Source organism: Elephantulus edwardii, unplaced genomic scaffold (genome assembly GCF_000299155.1).
Source record: "Elephantulus edwardii isolate Elephantulus edwardi_28Jun2011 unplaced genomic scaffold, EleEdw1.0 scaffold00045, whole genome shotgun sequence".
NCBI classification, from domain to species: domain Eukaryota; kingdom Metazoa; phylum Chordata; class Mammalia; order Macroscelidea; family Macroscelididae; genus Elephantulus; species Elephantulus edwardii.
The window spans coordinates 13994346-14011784 of NW_006399795.1; the positions used below are offsets into that span (position 1 = coordinate 13994346).

Consider the following 17439-nt stretch of genomic DNA (forward strand, 5'->3'; position numbering starts at 1 on the left):
CCCCGGCCTCATGCCCCCGTCCCCCCATCAGAGCTGGCTGTGCCCCAGTCCTATGCCCCTGTCCCCCCATCAGAGCTGGCTGTGTCCTGGCCCCATGCCCCTGTCTCCCCATCAGAACTGGCCGTGCTCTAGGCCCTGTCCCCGTGTGCACCAGTGTGTGATACGCAGTGAGTGCTCAGCAGCTTTCGTGGGACATTTGACCCTGGGCTGAATGAACCCACCCTCTGGAGCTTCCAGGCTAGCGGGCAGCGCGGGGATCTGGGGCCTTACGCAGAGTCTGCGAAGAGCATGAGCTGCTCCTGACGGCCCTCGCTGTTGTGCAGCAAGTTCACCAGGAAGGGGTACGGCACGGATGAGGTGCGGTTGCTGCTGCCCGACATGGGGAGCTCCGAGGGCTCCATCTTCTGGACCTGGATGTGTTCCATCTGGGCGTAGTCCTGGACTGCATAGCAGTCCTCACTGTTGGGGACAGGTCATACATAGATCAGACGCCACAGCCACAGACTGGGGGCAGGCAGCCTCGGAGGACCACCCTCAAGCTCCATCGGCAGCAGCCGGGGCCTGGCTCCACCGGGTCGTGCAGGGGGTGCTGCCTCCCACCCCCACCCAGAGCCTGGAGAATGGAGGCTGACACAGTCAGGTCACGCGGTATCACAGGCAGATGAAGCAGAAGCGGAGGGGGGTGTGACCGAGCAGATGGCCTCCTACCCTGGCCCCAGGCCCACCTCTTCTTCTTGGTGACCACCAGGACATCATTGAACAGGAACAAGTAGGCAGTCGGCCGGCTGGCAAGCTTCCTGAAGAGCCCAGTGTCTTCTTCCACCAGGAAGAGCTCTCCTCTCTTCAGCAGCCACCGGGAGGCGGAAGTGATTGGGAGGGACTGGGGACAGGGCGGAGGGTGAGCAAGTGCCCCAGTGGGTATGGCCCAGAAGGACTGTCCTTGGGGCCCCAGCTAGGTAACCACTCCTGTCCTGAGAACAGTGACCCAACACTCTGGCTGGGTAGGAGAATACAGCTACATCCAGCACCCACACAAAGGGCCATTCAGGTGGCCAGCAGCCCTGGCTCGGCCTCAGGGCTTGCTAAGCTCCTGCTGTGTGCGCTGTGTGAGCTGGGGGCAAACCCATCCGGAGTTCAGCACAGGGGCAGGGAGGGTGTCTGCCTGGGACAGCCCTGCCCTGGTGTGCTGGGCTCTGCCCTGCCCCAGGGTTTGTACACAGGACTGCTGGATCATAAGGGGCACCGGCTCCCACAGCACTCAGGCTGGGCCCAGGCTGGGGTGGATCTTCCCTCCCATCTACAGGGCTAATCTTGGGCTGTGTGACTGGCATGGGCCTACGTCAGCCAGGTGAGAGGTATCAGAAAGGTGAGTGGGCCAGACCAAGTGCTGGTGGGCGTACAGGACCAAGATGCAGATGGAGGTAGGGGTCGGTCCCTTTGGGACAAAGAACACATGAAGCACTTAGTGGTGGCAGAGGACAGGTGGGGTGGGAAGCCTAGTCACACAGAGCTCTCTATAAAGGGGGTAAAGGAGGCATTAAAGGGTAGTGGGCCTCTGAGGGGAAGGGGAGAAAACAGTGTAGTCAACACCTGGTGCCAACTCTTTGGCCCGACCCTGACCTCTTTCTTGGTGGACCCACATCCCATCAAGCTTCCAGCCTCCTCACTGAGGCCTGAGAGGACACGGTCCCTTCCTCATGTGCTGCCCTGAGAGGCCATATTGGGCCTGCAGCCTCAGACCCTTGACTCTGAGGAGGACGCAGACATTCACAGGTGAGTCCACTCCTCGCCTCCCCAACCTTCCACAGGAGCACCTCTGAGAGGGAGTGGAGGCTGGAAGACCAGGGCAAAGGTGGGGGCACTGGTGCACTGTCTGGGGCGGTGGAGCCCTGGACAGCATAGAGAGGGGGCCAGCCTGTGAGATCACGGTGAGGGGTCTCAGGAGACCAGCTACTGGTGGGGAGAGGTCTGGGCCCTGCCTATCTGTGAAGGTGTCTAGGGTTGGGAGGCCCTCCCCCCTCCAGTACCTGGCCTGACGGGGAATGTGGATCCGGAGCTGGGCCTGTGGTTGCCTTGACGCTGGCCCTGGGCCCATCAGGGCCTGCTGCCAGCCCACTGGGAAGCTGAATTTGAGTGGCCAGTTGAGGCACAGGGACCCTTCCAGATGGGGCCAGTGAGAGGCATGTTGCCTGATGTGACAGCTGCCCTTATATGCCTGTGTAACCTTGACCTATGAAGTTTAACTCTTAACTCCCTGAGATCAAGCAGCCATGCCTGGAAGAGGACCTGGGGGCAGGGAGGGGCACACAGGCCAAGCTCACCTTGATCTTGCCAAAGTCAAGCTGCTTGTGCACCGTATACAGCTGCTCTGTGCGTGCCATGGTGTGCGCTCTCTCATTGCATTCCTTCACCAGCTACAAGCGGGGTGCGTGCATGAGCGGCTGTGTGTGCGATGAGGCACACACCTGCTCTGGGGTGGAAGGGGTGCTGGGCGCCGTCACAGCCCACCAAGGGACTGGGGTGAGCTCCATTCTTAGCTCTTGGCCTCAGTTCCCTCCTTACCCATCAATACCCCCTACACCACGGCCCCTTCCCCTAGTGTCTGAGAACTCTTTGGGGTGGTGGGAGGAGGTGACACTTGGCCTGGCCCGTGCCTAGACCCCGTCTCACCTTGCTGATGGCCTTCAGGGCGCGGCTGGCGGCCTTGTACCTCTCTTCGTGGTTCTGTGACTTGAGGCAGAGTGTCTGGAGAGAAGGCAGCACCATGAAAGCCAGGCGCCATCACAGGGCAGGGGTCCCCCCTCACCCAGAGCCCTGGGGGCTGTAGTTCTCAGGGGCTCCTGCCAGAGAACTGGTGCTCCCAGCCCCCAAACAGTGACCGCATTGTACTGCAGGGCTCCAGACAGGCCAGGCCACGTTGGGTGGGGTCCCTGGCACTGCCTTGATCCTCTCCATCCCGGCTAAGGAATGATCAGGCACCCAGGCAGCTCTCATGCCTTTTTTTAATCTCTAGTTCTCTTTCTATTTCTTATCATTTTTTTAAAGATTTTATTTTAATAATTTTAATGAACATGTACAGAGATTTTGGATTTCCATTCATTCATTGTTGCACTTTTCTCCCTGCCCAACCCTCTTTCCTCCTCACCCCCCCCACCCCAGTTTGCTCCTCTCTTTGAAAAGTAAAAGAAAAACTCTTTCTTTGGTATACAATCCCCCCACACCCCTCCCACCGCCCCAAGTACACTCCACTATGCAACCTTAATTGTGGACTCTTTTTTTTTCTGGCATATAGAAATTTATTAGTATGACATTTTCAAACTTTAAGATCTTGGTCGTTCCTTCTTGCCTTTGTATAAGGCCAAAAAGAGATACATTGGCCACTTAATTGTGGACTCTTGTGATAACTATAATACCCTATCATATATCGCTTTTAAATTATTCTCTCCCTCATCTGTTTTAATGCAGTATACACAATTTATCCAGTTTTTCTCACATCCCATATTTGCCCTGTGGGCTGACCATGCCACAGAAGCCCTGAGCCTGCTTCACCAAGGAAGAGCAGCTGACCCTCAGTGTGCTACTAGCCCCTAGGTCTCGGGGGAGAAAGGAGGCTATGAGGAGGAGAAAGCACCAGTCGGAGACCCTGCCAGGCAGCTCCTGGGCATCTCAGGTCCCACCCCATTGCCATGGGGACTCGGCGGAGGGAGGCATGAGGTGCAGGACTGAGATCCAGACAGACTATTGATCACTACGCTTAGGACAGCCAGTGGGTAACGGGACATTCACCACAGTTACGAGAACAATACAGAGGCAGAGGGCACACAGCAGCGAAGGCAGAGCAGGCCCAGCCCAGACTCACGTCCATCAGGAGGGGCAGCCGGGTGACCCTCTGCATGGGGAGGATGAGGAAGGAGATCATGGGCAGACCCCCGCACACAGGCCGGCGCTCAATCTCCCGCAGGGCTTCACGGAAGGGGACACTGCTGCTTCTGCAGGAGAGGACACGGCATTCCCGAAGTCGGGGGGGAGCTAGAGACCCCAGGATTCAGGTAGAACACTCATGAGACCAAGGGAGACGCCTGGACGGAGCACGTCCGAGTTCGGCACTCACGTCAGCCGCTGCAGGGTGCGCTGCTGGTAGACCTCGTTGGAGCAGTACACCACGTAGGCCTGGAAGTGGTGGTTGGCATGCTCCTCCAGGATGTCACTGATGTCCTCCACGCACATCTGCTCCTTGTGCCGCCGCTCCAGGTCCTCGAAGAACCTACGCAGGTGATTGCGGATGAGGGCACAGTCTGCTGTGGCACTGACACACATACACATATCATTTATAAAACACAGCACACGCAACATGCATACAGACACATGTACACACAGAGACAGGCATGTACTTATTCCCGAGTGCACGTGTGCATGTAGGCAACATGCATACAAAATAGGCTCATGTGTAAACACAAATGCACACACACGCTCATACAGCATGCGCCTGCAGGCGACAAGCTAGGTTCCCAGAGGTGGCTGGGCTCAGTGAGCCATTCATTGCCTAAACTGAATGGGACCCCAGGTAGGACCCAGGTCAGCACCCAACAACTGTAAGCCATGGCTAATCCCGGGACAATCTGTGAAAGATCAGCCCCATAAACCCAAAATAACTAGTGTGTGACTGTGGGCCTGACCTGAGGCCATGCTGGACTAGACATCTGGGTCAGAGAACATAGCAGAAGGGCCTCCTGCCTTGGTTGCCCAAGCTGAGGGCAGAACCACCAGGCCCTACCCACCTTGGTCCAGTTGACAAGGGTAAATTAGTTCCTGTGTCTTGCTGGAAGGGAACTGCGGGCCCAGGGAACAGGGGGAGGGACTCGCCTGAAGTCAAGAAAGTGCTGAGAAGTGACTACTGGGCCAACCTGGATGTTGGGTGAGGCCTCAGGCTCTGATGGTCAGGGCCACCTCCCAAGTGCACCAGGCTCCTGGGGACCCCCTCACAGTAGGCAGTGAACCCCTTGGCTGGGCTTATTGGAGGGGGGTTGAATGCGGTAAAGTGGCCCAGCCCTGGGTGCCCAGGGGCTCCTGGTGTTCACCAGCCCTGACCTCTCCAGTCTTGTGTCCGTCCCTCCGGCTGCAGGGACAAGTACAGGGACAGAAATGGTCACAAGCTAGTGGGAGACCCAAGCTGCCCAGCCTCCTGGTCAGAGGGGGGTACCCTAGAACTCTGAGGGGCTGAGCTTCAGATCTCAGCATGCAGGAGACCCATGTTCTCTGTGATGGCGTGAGGAAGCTGATGGTGCAACAAGGTGGGGAGAGGGTGGGGCCGACTTCCGCTTCTGGCTAGGCCTCCTCTGGCTCTTGGGCTACACGGACCTCAGTCTGAGGAGATGAGGATGGAGCGTCTGGGCCAGGTTGGCCAGGGCCACCAAATCCAATTCCTTAGCGCGCCCCTCCCCCAGAGCCTTGTGTCAGTGGGGCCCAGGATGACAGCTCCCTCTGAATCTTCTATCCTCTGGGGGCCCTCGCCCTGCTGGCCCCTCCTGAGTTGCTGGAACAGCCAGCACTCCTTCCACAGTTGATCCTGTGCTCAAGGCCCCATCCCTTGTCTGTGGGTTCTATGTTCGAGACCCTACTGATTTTTTGCTCATAATAACGCACAAGGTGACCTGTCTTGAGGATAAAGCAGTGAGGCTGACATCTGGAGGAGTGGTGGGCAGTCCCTCAAGGTGAGACACAGAGGCCAGCCCACTGCCTTCACCTGCCCAGGTGGGCAGCAAACAGTCTGGAAGTGCCTGGGACGTGTATGACAGCAGGACCCCAGACGTGGGGCCTGGATCTCTCCAGCTAGCCAGCCAGAAACACCCGGCAAGGAGAGAATGATCCTGAGTGCTCCGGGGGCGTGTTGAGTGAAGCCAGAAAGAGGTCACAGATTCCCTGGTCCCAGGCTGGTGGAGGTCTCCAGGGCTCCAATGGGGCCTTCAGGCCATTCTGCCCGAGGATGGGTTGGAGTCCCTCAGGCATCCCCTGCTCTCTGGCCTTGGCCTGACCTTCCATTCACACCAGGAGCATACTTCCTGTGACATTTTCAGGCCTCCCGGCCTGTTTAGGAATGCTGGGAGAAAATGCTTAGGATGCATGTCAGCACTGGGAATGCAGATCCCCTCAGGTCGGGATCCCGGACAGGGGGCCTCGATGCTGGACAAATGGCCATGCATGCGGGTGTGTGGGCAGGCTGGTGGTCGGCACAGCTGTGTGACTTGTGGGTTTCTGGGGCCTGAGAAAGGTCTAGGGAGCGGCAGAGAGCTGCTGACCTAAAATAACACTGATTCCCAAGGGTCGAGGGGGCCTTTTCGTGAGTGGCCAGAGCTGCTCTGGGGCTGAGCTGAGGGAGAGAGTTGGAGGTCGTACTGAGGTCAGAAGAAAAGAGGACAGACAGGGCCCTGGCACCCTCTCCTATCCTCAGGGGACATGGGACGTGCACAGCAAAGGGTCAGGATCAGACAGAACACAGCTAAGTGAGGGGTTAAGAGCTTCCCATGGTGGCCAGATGCAGAAGCCCCTGCCTCAGGGACGGACAATCATGACAGCACCCCACAGTCCTGATATTTCCATAGGGTGGGGGGACAGGAAGCGGATTCCCGGAGAGCTCAGCCGGGGCAGCGCTGTCAGCAAAGACCAGCAGTCTCCAGAAGCTGAGAGTGTGCCCGGCCTTGTGCCCCCTGAGCATGGCCACCCACCCACCCAGTCCTAGTGGTGCCAGATGTCCAGGCCTGTGAGGAGGCTGTCGCATGGGGCCAGAAATGTTCCAGCATCCTGGGCGGGGCTGGGAGGAGGGCAATGAGGCAACAGAATACCCCAGGCCTGTGCCCTCCACAGGACAAACACACACACCCCGCTCTGCCCTCCACGGAGCATACACACACATACACAGGTGTAGCATGTAGGCCTGTGCCCTCTGCAGGGTAAACACACTCCTAGGAGCCTGAATTCTCTTAAGGGACACACACGCACACACACGTACACACACATGCTCTTGTGGGCGTGACCACTCCCTTCTCCACACTCCAGCAAACAGAGCTGATGGCAAACTCAAGGCCACCAGACACCAGTGGACAGAACACAACCCGGTGGCTGCAACCTGAGGCCGCATGTGAGCTGGGGAGAGGCCGGCTCCATTCCAGCCCACGGGCCCTGTGTCCTTGCTGGCCTGGCCCAAGCTCCCACCTGGACTGCCCTTGGCGACCACGTAGCGTGAGCGGTGGGTTACGGGGCTTTATGATCACCATAGTCCTGGTGCCCTAACTCCATGTACAAGGTGTTTCTGCACCCAGACCTTCCACCCTGGGTGCCGGCATCCGAGGCCGGTGGGTGTATGAGGGTTGCAGGTGGGCTCACCTCTGGCTGGCCGCCAGGACATCCAGGATGTTGGAGAAGAGGTGGTGGTGGTCGGTCTGGGTCATGGTGGCCCGCAGTTCGCTGGACTTCAGGAACTCATCCACCAGGATGCCCAGGCTGTGCAGGTAGGAGAACTCAGAGGTGAGGATCTCAAAGATGGCCTGGCGAGAGAGAGAAGCCGGGTCTTGCAGCCACGCCATGCACGAGGGCTGCCAGGCTGGGTGTGGGTGGGGGCAGGACACGCAGACAGACAGCTGACTGGGCCTGCACGTGGGCCCTGTTATCCATGAGCATGTGACACTCGACCAGGACACACCCTGCCTCATCAGGAAATTGAGGGACAGTAGCCCCACTTGAGGGCTCTTGGAGGGTCAGGGATACTAAAAGGAAGGCTCAAACCAGGCCTGAAGAAGATGCCCACCCCAGGCTCACCAAGCGGATGGCATCACCGTGGTCAAGGTCCCTGTCCCTGGGCCACCACCATGTGGCTTAGCTGCTACCTGGGGCCACCTGCACCCTCACCTCTTGTCTCTTCCGCTCCTCAGCGGGCAGCGTGTCCAGAATGCCCGACTCCACCACCTGAGGACAGTCAGAAAAAGGCAGAGTGAGGTCCCACCTCCTGCACCTTCTCTGCCCTGCCCCCCATCAGACTGGAGCACACAGGGGGAAAAGAGGCCCTGGAAAGGCGGGAACTAGGCTGGGCCAGGCAGGGAATGACTGCAGGTCGAGGTGCTGGTCAGCCACCTGGCTGGCACGCACCATCGCTGCTCCGTGGGAAGACCAGCCTAGCACTCTTCTGGGAGCCCAAAGGGAAAGGCTGGCAGGCTCCTGATCTCATCCCAGGTTCTGGCCCAGGGATAGGGAGACAGGAGCCCCTCAGGAGCTGGTTGGGGCTGGTGCCCAGGACAAGCTGTGAGCGCTCAGTCAGAGCGAGCAGTGACTCAGACATCACCTGAGGCAGGTGAGTCAGGGCCCTGCAGCGGGACACTGGCCACTGCCCACCCCAGGCCTCCACTCTGTGGTCACCCAAGCTAGAGTGTGGCTCCATCTGGCCACTGAGCCATGTCCCTGAAGCACTGCGTCAGGCCCAGCCCGTCACACTGCCTAGCGTGATTGCCTTTGCAGGGCTACTCCCTGTGCTCACTTCCTCACAGGGCAGGGCCCGCTCTCCTGGGCCTCCATCACGCTGACCCTCCACAGCAATGGCCTAGAGCGTGAGGTGGACACAACACCACACACCATGGAGGTGGACAAGAGTCCCTTATGCTGCGGATACCCACTGACCAGGCTCTGCACAGCCAGGTACCACCCACCCCATCAAGAGTCCCACTTGCAGCCCCACCCCTCCTCTGCCTTCAGGATCAGGGGTCACCAGAACACCAGCCTCACCCTGCACTATCCACTCGGTCCCCACAGCCACACAGGACAGGACTTCATCCCGCTCTCAGGCGTAGGAAGAGAGGGGGGAGGGGCAGTGGCTGGGCTGTAGCCGCCCTCTCCTGCCCACCCTGGTAACCTTTCCTGGTGTGGCCCTTGGGAGGAAGGGGCTCTGTGCTCCCAGCTCCTGGCAGGTTAGCGTGAGCTCGAACGTGGACACGTCATCACGCCTACTCGGTGCTGGAGGATGGGCGTGCCTTTCAGTGCTCTCTACCCCCTCTGCCAGCCGGGCAGAGTGGCTCCAGGGAATCAAGAAGGATAAATTATGTTTACTGCATTGAAGCCGATGAGGGAGAGAATAGTTTAAAATGAATATATTTAGAGTCCGGAATGAGGGTTGCAGAGTGAAGTATACTCTGGGTGGGGGTGGGGATGTACGGGGGGGGGGAGGGGATCGTGCACAAATGAAGGAGTTTGTCTTTTATATTTTTCAAGGAGAGGAGTGAACTAGGGGAGGGGGTGGGTGTGGGGTGGGTGGGGAGAAAAGTGCAACAATGAATGAATGGAATTCCAAAATCTCTGTAGATCTGTAGATGTTCATTGAAATTAATAATAATAACAATAAAAAATGTTTAAAAAATCTACCAAAACTAAAAAAAGGTAACCCTGAGAGGTTAAAAAAAGTAGTTGCTAAAAAAATTGGTTATACAAAATCTTTAGTTTGTTTATATAAATATTTATTCATATGAAAAAAAAGGAGAGTCCCATGCACCCCTTTGTTTATTGCAGCTTTGTTCGCATAGCAAAGAGCTGGAAACAACCCAAGTGGCCATCAACAAATGAATGGATAGAGAAGCTATGGTATATTCACATAATGGAATACTATGCAACACTGAAAAGAAAGGATCTCATGAAATACTATGCAAAATGGGTGACCCTGGAGGACATTATGCTGAGTGAAATATCTCAGTCACAAAAGGACAAATACTGCATAGGGCCACTATTGTAAAACGGGACTGATGTCGGGATTGAGGGAAGACAGAGGAGGGCGTGAATGATGTATACTGCATTGAAACAGATGAGGGAAAGAACTGTTTAAAAGGGAAATATGAATGAGTATTCTTGTCATTACAGAAGTCCAGAGTGAAGACTGCATAGTGGAGTGGACTCGGGGGGGGGGGGGATTGCATAACAATGAAAGAGCTTTTCTTTCTTTTCAAGGAGAAGAGTGAATTGGGGGTGAGGAGGTGGGTAGAGAGAAAAGTGCAACAATGAATGACTGGAAACCCTAAGTCTCTGTAAACTTTCATGAAAATGAATTTAAATAAATAAATAAAAAAGGAGAGTCCCAGGCCAACCGGGCACTAACAAGTCCAAGGTCCAGTGGGCCAGAGAGATAGTCCTGAGACCCCACTACTGGCTGTCCCCACTCCACACTGGTCCTACCTCAGGGAGCTGGCTCCAGGTGACCTGGGCGGGCCGGTAGCACTTGACCACGATGGCGTCCACCTTCCGGGGACCTTCTGGGCTCGAGTCTTCAAGCACGTCATCATCCGACTCGTGGCTTGTGTTCAGGCCTCGCTCTCGGATCTCCTGATAGAGCCGGGGGTCTGTAGGGAATGGATGCTTCACCTGGGGGCCAGGCTGCTCAGAGTCCGGAGATCCAGGGCATACACAGTCTGAGCTCTCCTGAAGGGTCCTCAGAAGTGGCAGATGGCACAGGGCGCCCCAAAGCAGGCCACCCTCAGGCCAGCTGGCTCCCATGGTGGTGGAGCATGCAGCTGGTGGTGACTTGCAGAATGTGTCACCTCCAGCCAGGGTCCAGCTGACCAATCTGAGCAGAAGGACTTGGGGAAGCTCTGGGTGGGGCTGTCCCCACCCAGAGGAGTTGTGAGAACTCCGGGCTGTTTGACTTGGCCTATGTGAGGAGCTGAAGCGAAGAGTGGAGGAACTAGCTGGTCTAGAATGCAGGAAGATACGTGGACCCCTGAGTTTGTGGCTGCTGCCCACTGGACCTTGTCACAGAGGGCCAGGCCCCCCGGGCCCTCTGGTTGGGTGGCCTTGCTATCCTTCATGTTTCCCTACCTCCTCCTTACTTGGGGTGTCCCTTCTGCTCTTCTGGGAACTCCATTCCCCTTGATGCGCATGGAGAAAGCCTAGTGGTCCTGTGACCCCATTCAACAAAACTCTAGACACGCAGGATGGCAGGGTCCCCCTGGACGGGCTCACCATTTGACCTGAAGCCTCATGACAGAACCAGACAGCAGCCTGGCCCTTGACACCCACATCCTCCTCGGCTCCGCACACCTTTTCTTGGCTTGAGGGACACTTTGAAAGCTTCCACTTTCCCCATGAGGGTCCTGTGGGGACCTCACCCTCAGCAGACTTCCTCTACCCTCTCCCTACACCCAACAGAGGCCCCTCTCTGTCACCTCTCCCATTAATCAGGCCCATCTTCCCTGGCCTTGGCACCCCCACCACACACACAGGCCCTCTAACAAATATCTCCTGGGAGCTCCATCTGTCCCGTCTCTCTTGGAATTGCAAGAAGTGTCTGTAGTGAATGAATGTTCTAGACCTTTCCAGAACCATCAGCATAGGACTCTGAAGCAGAAATATCCCAGCAAGCAGGTCCTTTACGCCACCAGCCTAGACTGAGTCTGTAACCCAAGACGGCCACAGCCTGAGCCCAGTCTCCTTCCGCAGCTCACTCACCGTCCTTGAAGGAGCCCTTGTGTGCCCGTTTCCGGCCCAGCGTTTTCTGCAGCAAATGAGAGAGACTCTGTGTTAGTGAGGCTGTGAGTGGGTGTGGGTGTGTCTATGGTGAGTCGTCTATCCCAGCCCAGAGACCCCATCCTCAACAGCTATCAGTCATGCAGAAGACACTCAGAGAGTCACCTGCACCATAAAGAGTGACTCGGGGTGACCAAGTGGGGCCAAGCGGGCTGGATCAAGGTACAGTGTGAATTCAGAGCAGGAAAAGCTGATGCCCATTAAGAGCCCCATTCCAGGACCGAAAGTTAAAGGGAAATGGTGAGTATTAGCACTCTTGGTGACCACCTGTTTCCACTTGATAAGCAGAAGTGGGAGTCGCGCAGCAATAAAGAGAGGGGCTGAGTTTGGATGTGTGTCATCGTCAGCTCTGTGGACCTCGTCTGCATGGTAAGTGAAGAAAGGTCGCTGGCCAGAGGAGGAGGGAGTTGTGAGGACTCCTGACTGGCTGCCTTAGCCCATGTGAGGAGCTAACGCTAAGAGCGGAGGAACTAGCTCATCTGGAATGCAGGACGATATGTGGACCCCGAGTGTGTGGCTGCTGCCCACTGGACCTTGTCACAGAGGGCTAGTTGAACCCAAGACGCTGAAGATGTTTGCTGCTGAGACCTGGAGCTGCGTCAGCGCTGCAATCTGATGGCTTGCTCTGGACTGGAGAGATGCAGATGCTGAAAGTTCAAGCAGAGCGGAAGATTCTTGAGACAAAGCAATGTGCTTGTTTCCTCAGAGCGCTGGTTTGATAGGATGGGTAAATTAGAAATTGGCTATCTAAATTGAGGGAGATCAAGGCACGAGGCCTGAAGTAGCTGACTTACACGCCTTCATGAAGGCAGTAAGGTGATTGTAAGGGGAAAGTGAATTCTTCATGTATGAAGCTTAACAGCTAGAAAAGCCAGCGAGTGGTCTGTGAGGTCAAGGGTCTGTTGTTCAAAATGGCTTTCCTAGCCATTGACTTTGACTTTGCCACAAGAATGAGCAGGAACGTGCAAATAGGGCGTGTTTGTTGTCCACAAGAGCATTGGCTAGTCCTGCCATTAAACTGAATGGATTCAGCAGCAGAGATTGGAAATCTTAACACCAACAAGAAAGAGGCACACATCCTTTGGGCCAGACCTGCAGGAGAGCAACAGCAGCCTCAGCAGAGAACCAGAGACCTGACATGAGACAGAGCTGACCTGGGGACTGCTGCTCCGTGGAGCCAGCCTTCAACCCAGGCTTGCTGGAGGAAGCTACTGAGACTGACCCAGGGCAGGCTTCAGAGCTGCTATATATAGATAAGGTTGCTATGGGCCACAGGCGACTTGACAGTACATAACAGCAACAACATCCTGTTGCCAACTTGAATTATAGCCTGTTAACTTCCCTAATAAACGCCATAACTGCAAGTATGGTGTTGTAAAGTTTGAGTAGCCATTGCAACAGGTTTCAGGCCCAGTAGAGGCAGTAAGATTGGTGTTAGAAGTAGGTGCAGGAGCGTGGGAGACCGTATCTCACCTTATAGTTATTAATTTTGTACTGTGGATGTTGTTAAGGAGGACGGCTCCCCTTTGTGGGGTTGGTAGAAGTCAGACCTGCCTATCTTCATGCTGCCTACGCTCTTTTTATAGAGAGGCAGGATACCGAAGGCTGGTGAGTCCAGGAGAGCGGCTTGGAGGAGGCAGCAGGGATAACACAATGCTGGAAAGGGGATGAGGACCTTGGGAGTACAAGTGGGCTTAAGGAGAAGCCAGGCAGTGTTAGAAAGCAATGACATCAGTTTAAAGCCTATGGTGTGCTTGATCCAAGTCATGGTAATTTCAGGTACTTCGCATACATCTGAAAGTTAGACAGTGAATAAAGACAACATAACAATAATCAATGCCTAAGTGGTGTTGGACAAGAGTACTGAATATTTCACGGTCGATCAAAAGAACAAAGTAGTCTGTCTGGAGGAAGTGTAACCAGCGTGCTTCTTCGAGGCAATGATGCTGAAGCTTCACCTCACATGCTCTGGGCATGTTGTCAGGAAGGGCCAGTTCTTGGAAAAAGACATCATGCTGGGAAAGGTGGAGGCCCAGAGGAAGAGAGAAAGCCCTTCAATAAGAAGGATTAACACACACACACAAAAAGAAGGATTAACACAGTGACTACAATGGGCTTGAGCGTATTGTAGACAGGATGGTGTAGGACAAAGCAAGGTTCAGATCTGTTGGGTCGCTATGAGTCATAGTCCATTTGATGGCACACAGACCTAACAGGGAAGGACAGGATGACTGGGACACAGGCTGGGGCTGTGGGCTCAGGCGGGGGTCAGGGACCTAGGGTGGCAATTAACTGGGAACTGGTCACAATGTCAGGCACCCAGCAACTGCGGGCGGAAGGTGAGGAGGTGGGGGGAGTGTGGGTGGAGGGCTCTCAAGGCCCACAGCTGGGTGCCCAGCACAGACCGCCCTTCTTGGCTGAGACCCACCACTTCCCCCAGCTCGAAGGTGTGCTGCTTCTGGGAAGGCAGGGGATGGCTTCTCCGACAAGTCAGGGCCTGAAACTCCCCAGGCTGGTCCGGGACGTGCATGCTCCCAGCAGCACTGGCCTCCTACCCTTAGCCCTACATGCCCTTGGGCCTCTGAGCGCCCCCACCTCCGCCTCCAGGTTTCCGCATTGACTGTGGCACCTGCTTGCCTTCCTTTTTTTTTTTTTTAAATAATTTTTATTTATTTATTTATTCTTTTTTTTATGTGTGTACCGTCAAATTGGATCTGACTGGTACAGGAGGTGATTGTTCCTCCTTCAGCAGAGCATCTGGTGGATTTGAACTGCGCATCTCTGGGATTGCAGTGCAGTTTCCTACCACTAGGCCACCAGAGCTCACCTGCTTGCCTTCTTTACTTATTCCACTCGTCTTCCTCTGGGATCCCCAGGCCGTGGATGCCCCTCTGCAGAGGTCCCTGCCTGCAGTCTCCCATTTGCCCTGGAAGCTGAGACGCCCAGCCTCCAGCACACAGTAGGCATTTAGGGAGGCATTTGCTGAAAGCAGAAGGAATCCATGGACTGCCTTATGTCTGCAGGTGTGGCCTGGGTGGTGCGGGCAGGTGGAACACCAGCCCCAGGGTGCATGGACAGGAGCAGCAGAAGTCCAAGGCAGGTGCTGGACCCAGCCAGGTAACTCTTTAGACTAAGGGGTGCTGGCAGCCCTGCATATGACTTTAGTTCATAGAATTCATAATGGTCACCAGGTCACCATTAGGTCTGGGTAGGAGCTGTGGCACTGAAGGCCATAGGGCATGGGCAGCCATACGAACAGAGGCCACTGCTCAGCATGCCTCTTACGCTGTACCCTGTGTGGCCCTCAGCCCCTGGGACCACATGGTCTTCTCTCTAGATGTCCAGGAGGACCCTGTCATTTACACTTACAGATGGTGACACTCGGGAAGGTTCAGAATTGCCAAGCTCACAGGCAGCAAGGCTCGCCCCAGGCATTGAGCCCTGGGGCAGCTTCCCGATGGGCCTGGGGCCAGGCTTGTTTTGTGCTTCATTCCCGAGAACTTTCTGGGCTTTCCTAGGTTGCTGAAGAGGCCCCAGTGGGCTGGTTCTGCTGGCGTGGTCAGCTATCGTATGCTGTCTGCTGCTAGGCAGACGCCAGGCCCAACAGGGCAGGAAACCATGCCGAGGTGCCTGGGGCCTGGACTCCATTCACATGGCCTCTCAGCTGGTGGCTGGCTGCCAAGGCCAGTCCTAAGCGAGGCAATGGACTTGGGAGTCCAGACACCCAGGGACGTCCACCCCACCTGCATCACAGGTGCCTGAGGGCCGGCTGCAGGGGGCATGCAGACCTGAGCTGGTGGCCCACCTCTCCTGACCTGGAGCAGACACATGCTGACTGACCACAGCCAGCGCATTACAAACTCATCACGGGCACCTGTCACTCAGCCATTATTTTGGCAGAGCGCACAAATGTGCCTGACAGGAAAGCCACCAGAGCTGGGACCTGGGGGAGGTCTTCACTCTTCCTCAGCTGCCTCATCTGTGAAAGGGGTACAGTGGTCCTTAGACAGCCTGAGCACTGGGCCCACCTGAAACGACATGCCGGTCAATGTTGCAGGGTTAGTTCCAGACCACAATAAAGCTCATCATATGAATTTTTTCAGCTGTCCAGTCCATGTAAGAGTTAGGGAGCCCTGGTGGCTGGGTGATAAGGAGTCGTACTCTCCTCAACACAAAGGCACATTGGTTGAATCCAGCTGAAACCTGCTGGCGGGTTAGCTATGGGTCGGTTCTGACTTGGCGGTACTCAATAACCACACAGTCCATAAAGCATTGTGAAAATGTCTGAAAGAGGGGGAGGGTTATCAAACTGACACACGGACAGGAGGTGGTCACCTGCTGTTGGAAAAAAAAGGGCGCTGATGCACTTGCTCAACTTAAGAGCTGCCGAAACATTAGTCTGCAAAAAAAACTGCACCATCTGTGAAGTGCAAATAAGTGAAGCTCAAGAAAACCAGGCGTGGCCACACAGCCGGGCACCTGCACATGATAGATGACTAGAGAGCGGCTAGGTGGTGATGAAGGTGATGGTGATGGTAAGACCCACCCCGCACCCGCCAGCTCCGAGCTGCACAGGCCTCTGCCTCGCCAACATCCTTCAGCTTCTTCAGCCAGGCAGGAGGCCTACCTTGTGCTTGGGTGGACACCGGGCCCGCGGCTGGCTGGGCTCTTCGGCCAGGGCATAGAGCCGGGGGCTGAGCTGGGTAGGAACCTTCTCCCTGGCCGGAGCCTCTGGGCCCTTCATGGCTGCCCGATAGGACTGGTTGCGTAGGTTCCTCTTCAGATGGCCTCCAGAGTCCATGTCCACATCCATGTCATCCCGGGAAAAGCTGGGGTTCTGGGAGAGCCGGGGGTCCTTCCGGGCGGCCTCCTTGGTGAGCACGGCGGCGGCGAAGCTCTGGTGGCGAGCTGGGACCTTCGGCTTGCTGCACACGGCCAGGGTCTTGGGGATCAGCTGCTCCGTGCCCAACTTGAGCGCGGCGGGGCTCTGCGTACTCAGGATGACCGGCCGCGATTCCGAGTCTGTGGGGGGCGCTGGGGCCTCGGGCTGGGAGGCAGCCGCATCTTGAACCTTGAGGGTGCTCCGGACAATGGGAAGCCCGGGTGCTGGATTGCCATTGGCATCGAGCCGCAGCTCAGAGTGGAGGCGGTATTCCAGAAGCTTCTCGTCCAAGCAGCTGTCTGAGTAGCGACAGGACATCCTGGACAGCCTCGGGGACCTGGGGAAGGGACGGAGCAGAGATGAGGGCAGCCCATGAGGGCACTGTGCCACTGCATCGGTGGGATGGCCGCCCACTGCCCTCCTGCCCATCCGGCCCCACCGGCTTCTCCTCACATTCACACTGCCCACTGTCCCAGGCAGCTGCCAGGCCACCATGAGCTCCACTCATGACCACTAGGGCCTCCCTGGGGCCAACGGGCTTATCTGACAACTGCAGGGTCAATGGTGGGCTGGGAGCCAGGCTGCAAGTTCTCTACAGGGGTGGGGGTGAGGGCTGTAAGGCTACCCCGTGCATCCAATGAGCTGCAGTCCTGAGCCTCCTGGGGCAGCTGGCCTGCTACTTGGCTCCTGGGAGGACTCCTTATAGTCACTATGGAGATGACCCTGCTGACCCGAGGAGCCGCCTGAGCAGGTGATGGGGAGTGACCACAGCCTTAGCTTTTACAGCCTTTGCTTTATGGCAACTCCCCAAAGACCCCAACTGACTGCTGTGAGGGTGAGGGGCATGGCCGAGCCTGGTCCTGGAGGCACTGTCTTACTTCTCACTGTGCAGTGGATGCCATGAGGCCCCGGGGGAACCAGCCCCAGCCAAGGACAAGCCTGACCGGGATGGGCCTGCTCTGTTGAGGTCTCTTGTCATCGCCGCCCCACGTAGCAATCCAGACAGG

General features: G+C 56.4%; 1 protein-coding gene across 1 annotated transcript in view; it reads right to left on the reverse strand.

Moving 5' to 3' along the window:
• ARHGEF16 (Rho guanine nucleotide exchange factor (GEF) 16) overlaps positions 1 to 16750 on the reverse strand; it is a 20386-nt gene extending 3636 nt beyond the window's left edge. The window contains exons 1-11 of the mRNA XM_006885812.1: positions 16178 to 16750; positions 11473 to 11518; positions 10204 to 10367; positions 7903 to 7959; positions 7381 to 7541; positions 4112 to 4264; positions 3860 to 3989; positions 2671 to 2745; positions 2322 to 2414; positions 726 to 880; positions 271 to 459 (exon numbers count right to left, since the gene is read on the reverse strand). Coding sequence (XP_006885874.1) covers positions 271 to 459; positions 726 to 880; positions 2322 to 2414; positions 2671 to 2745; positions 3860 to 3989; positions 4112 to 4264; positions 7381 to 7541; positions 7903 to 7959; positions 10204 to 10367; positions 11473 to 11518; positions 16178 to 16750 — 1796 coding nt within the window. The remainder of the gene's footprint in view (positions 1 to 270; positions 460 to 725; positions 881 to 2321; positions 2415 to 2670; positions 2746 to 3859; positions 3990 to 4111; positions 4265 to 7380; positions 7542 to 7902; positions 7960 to 10203; positions 10368 to 11472; positions 11519 to 16177) is intronic.
• Between the last annotated feature and the right edge of the window lie 689 nt (positions 16751 to 17439).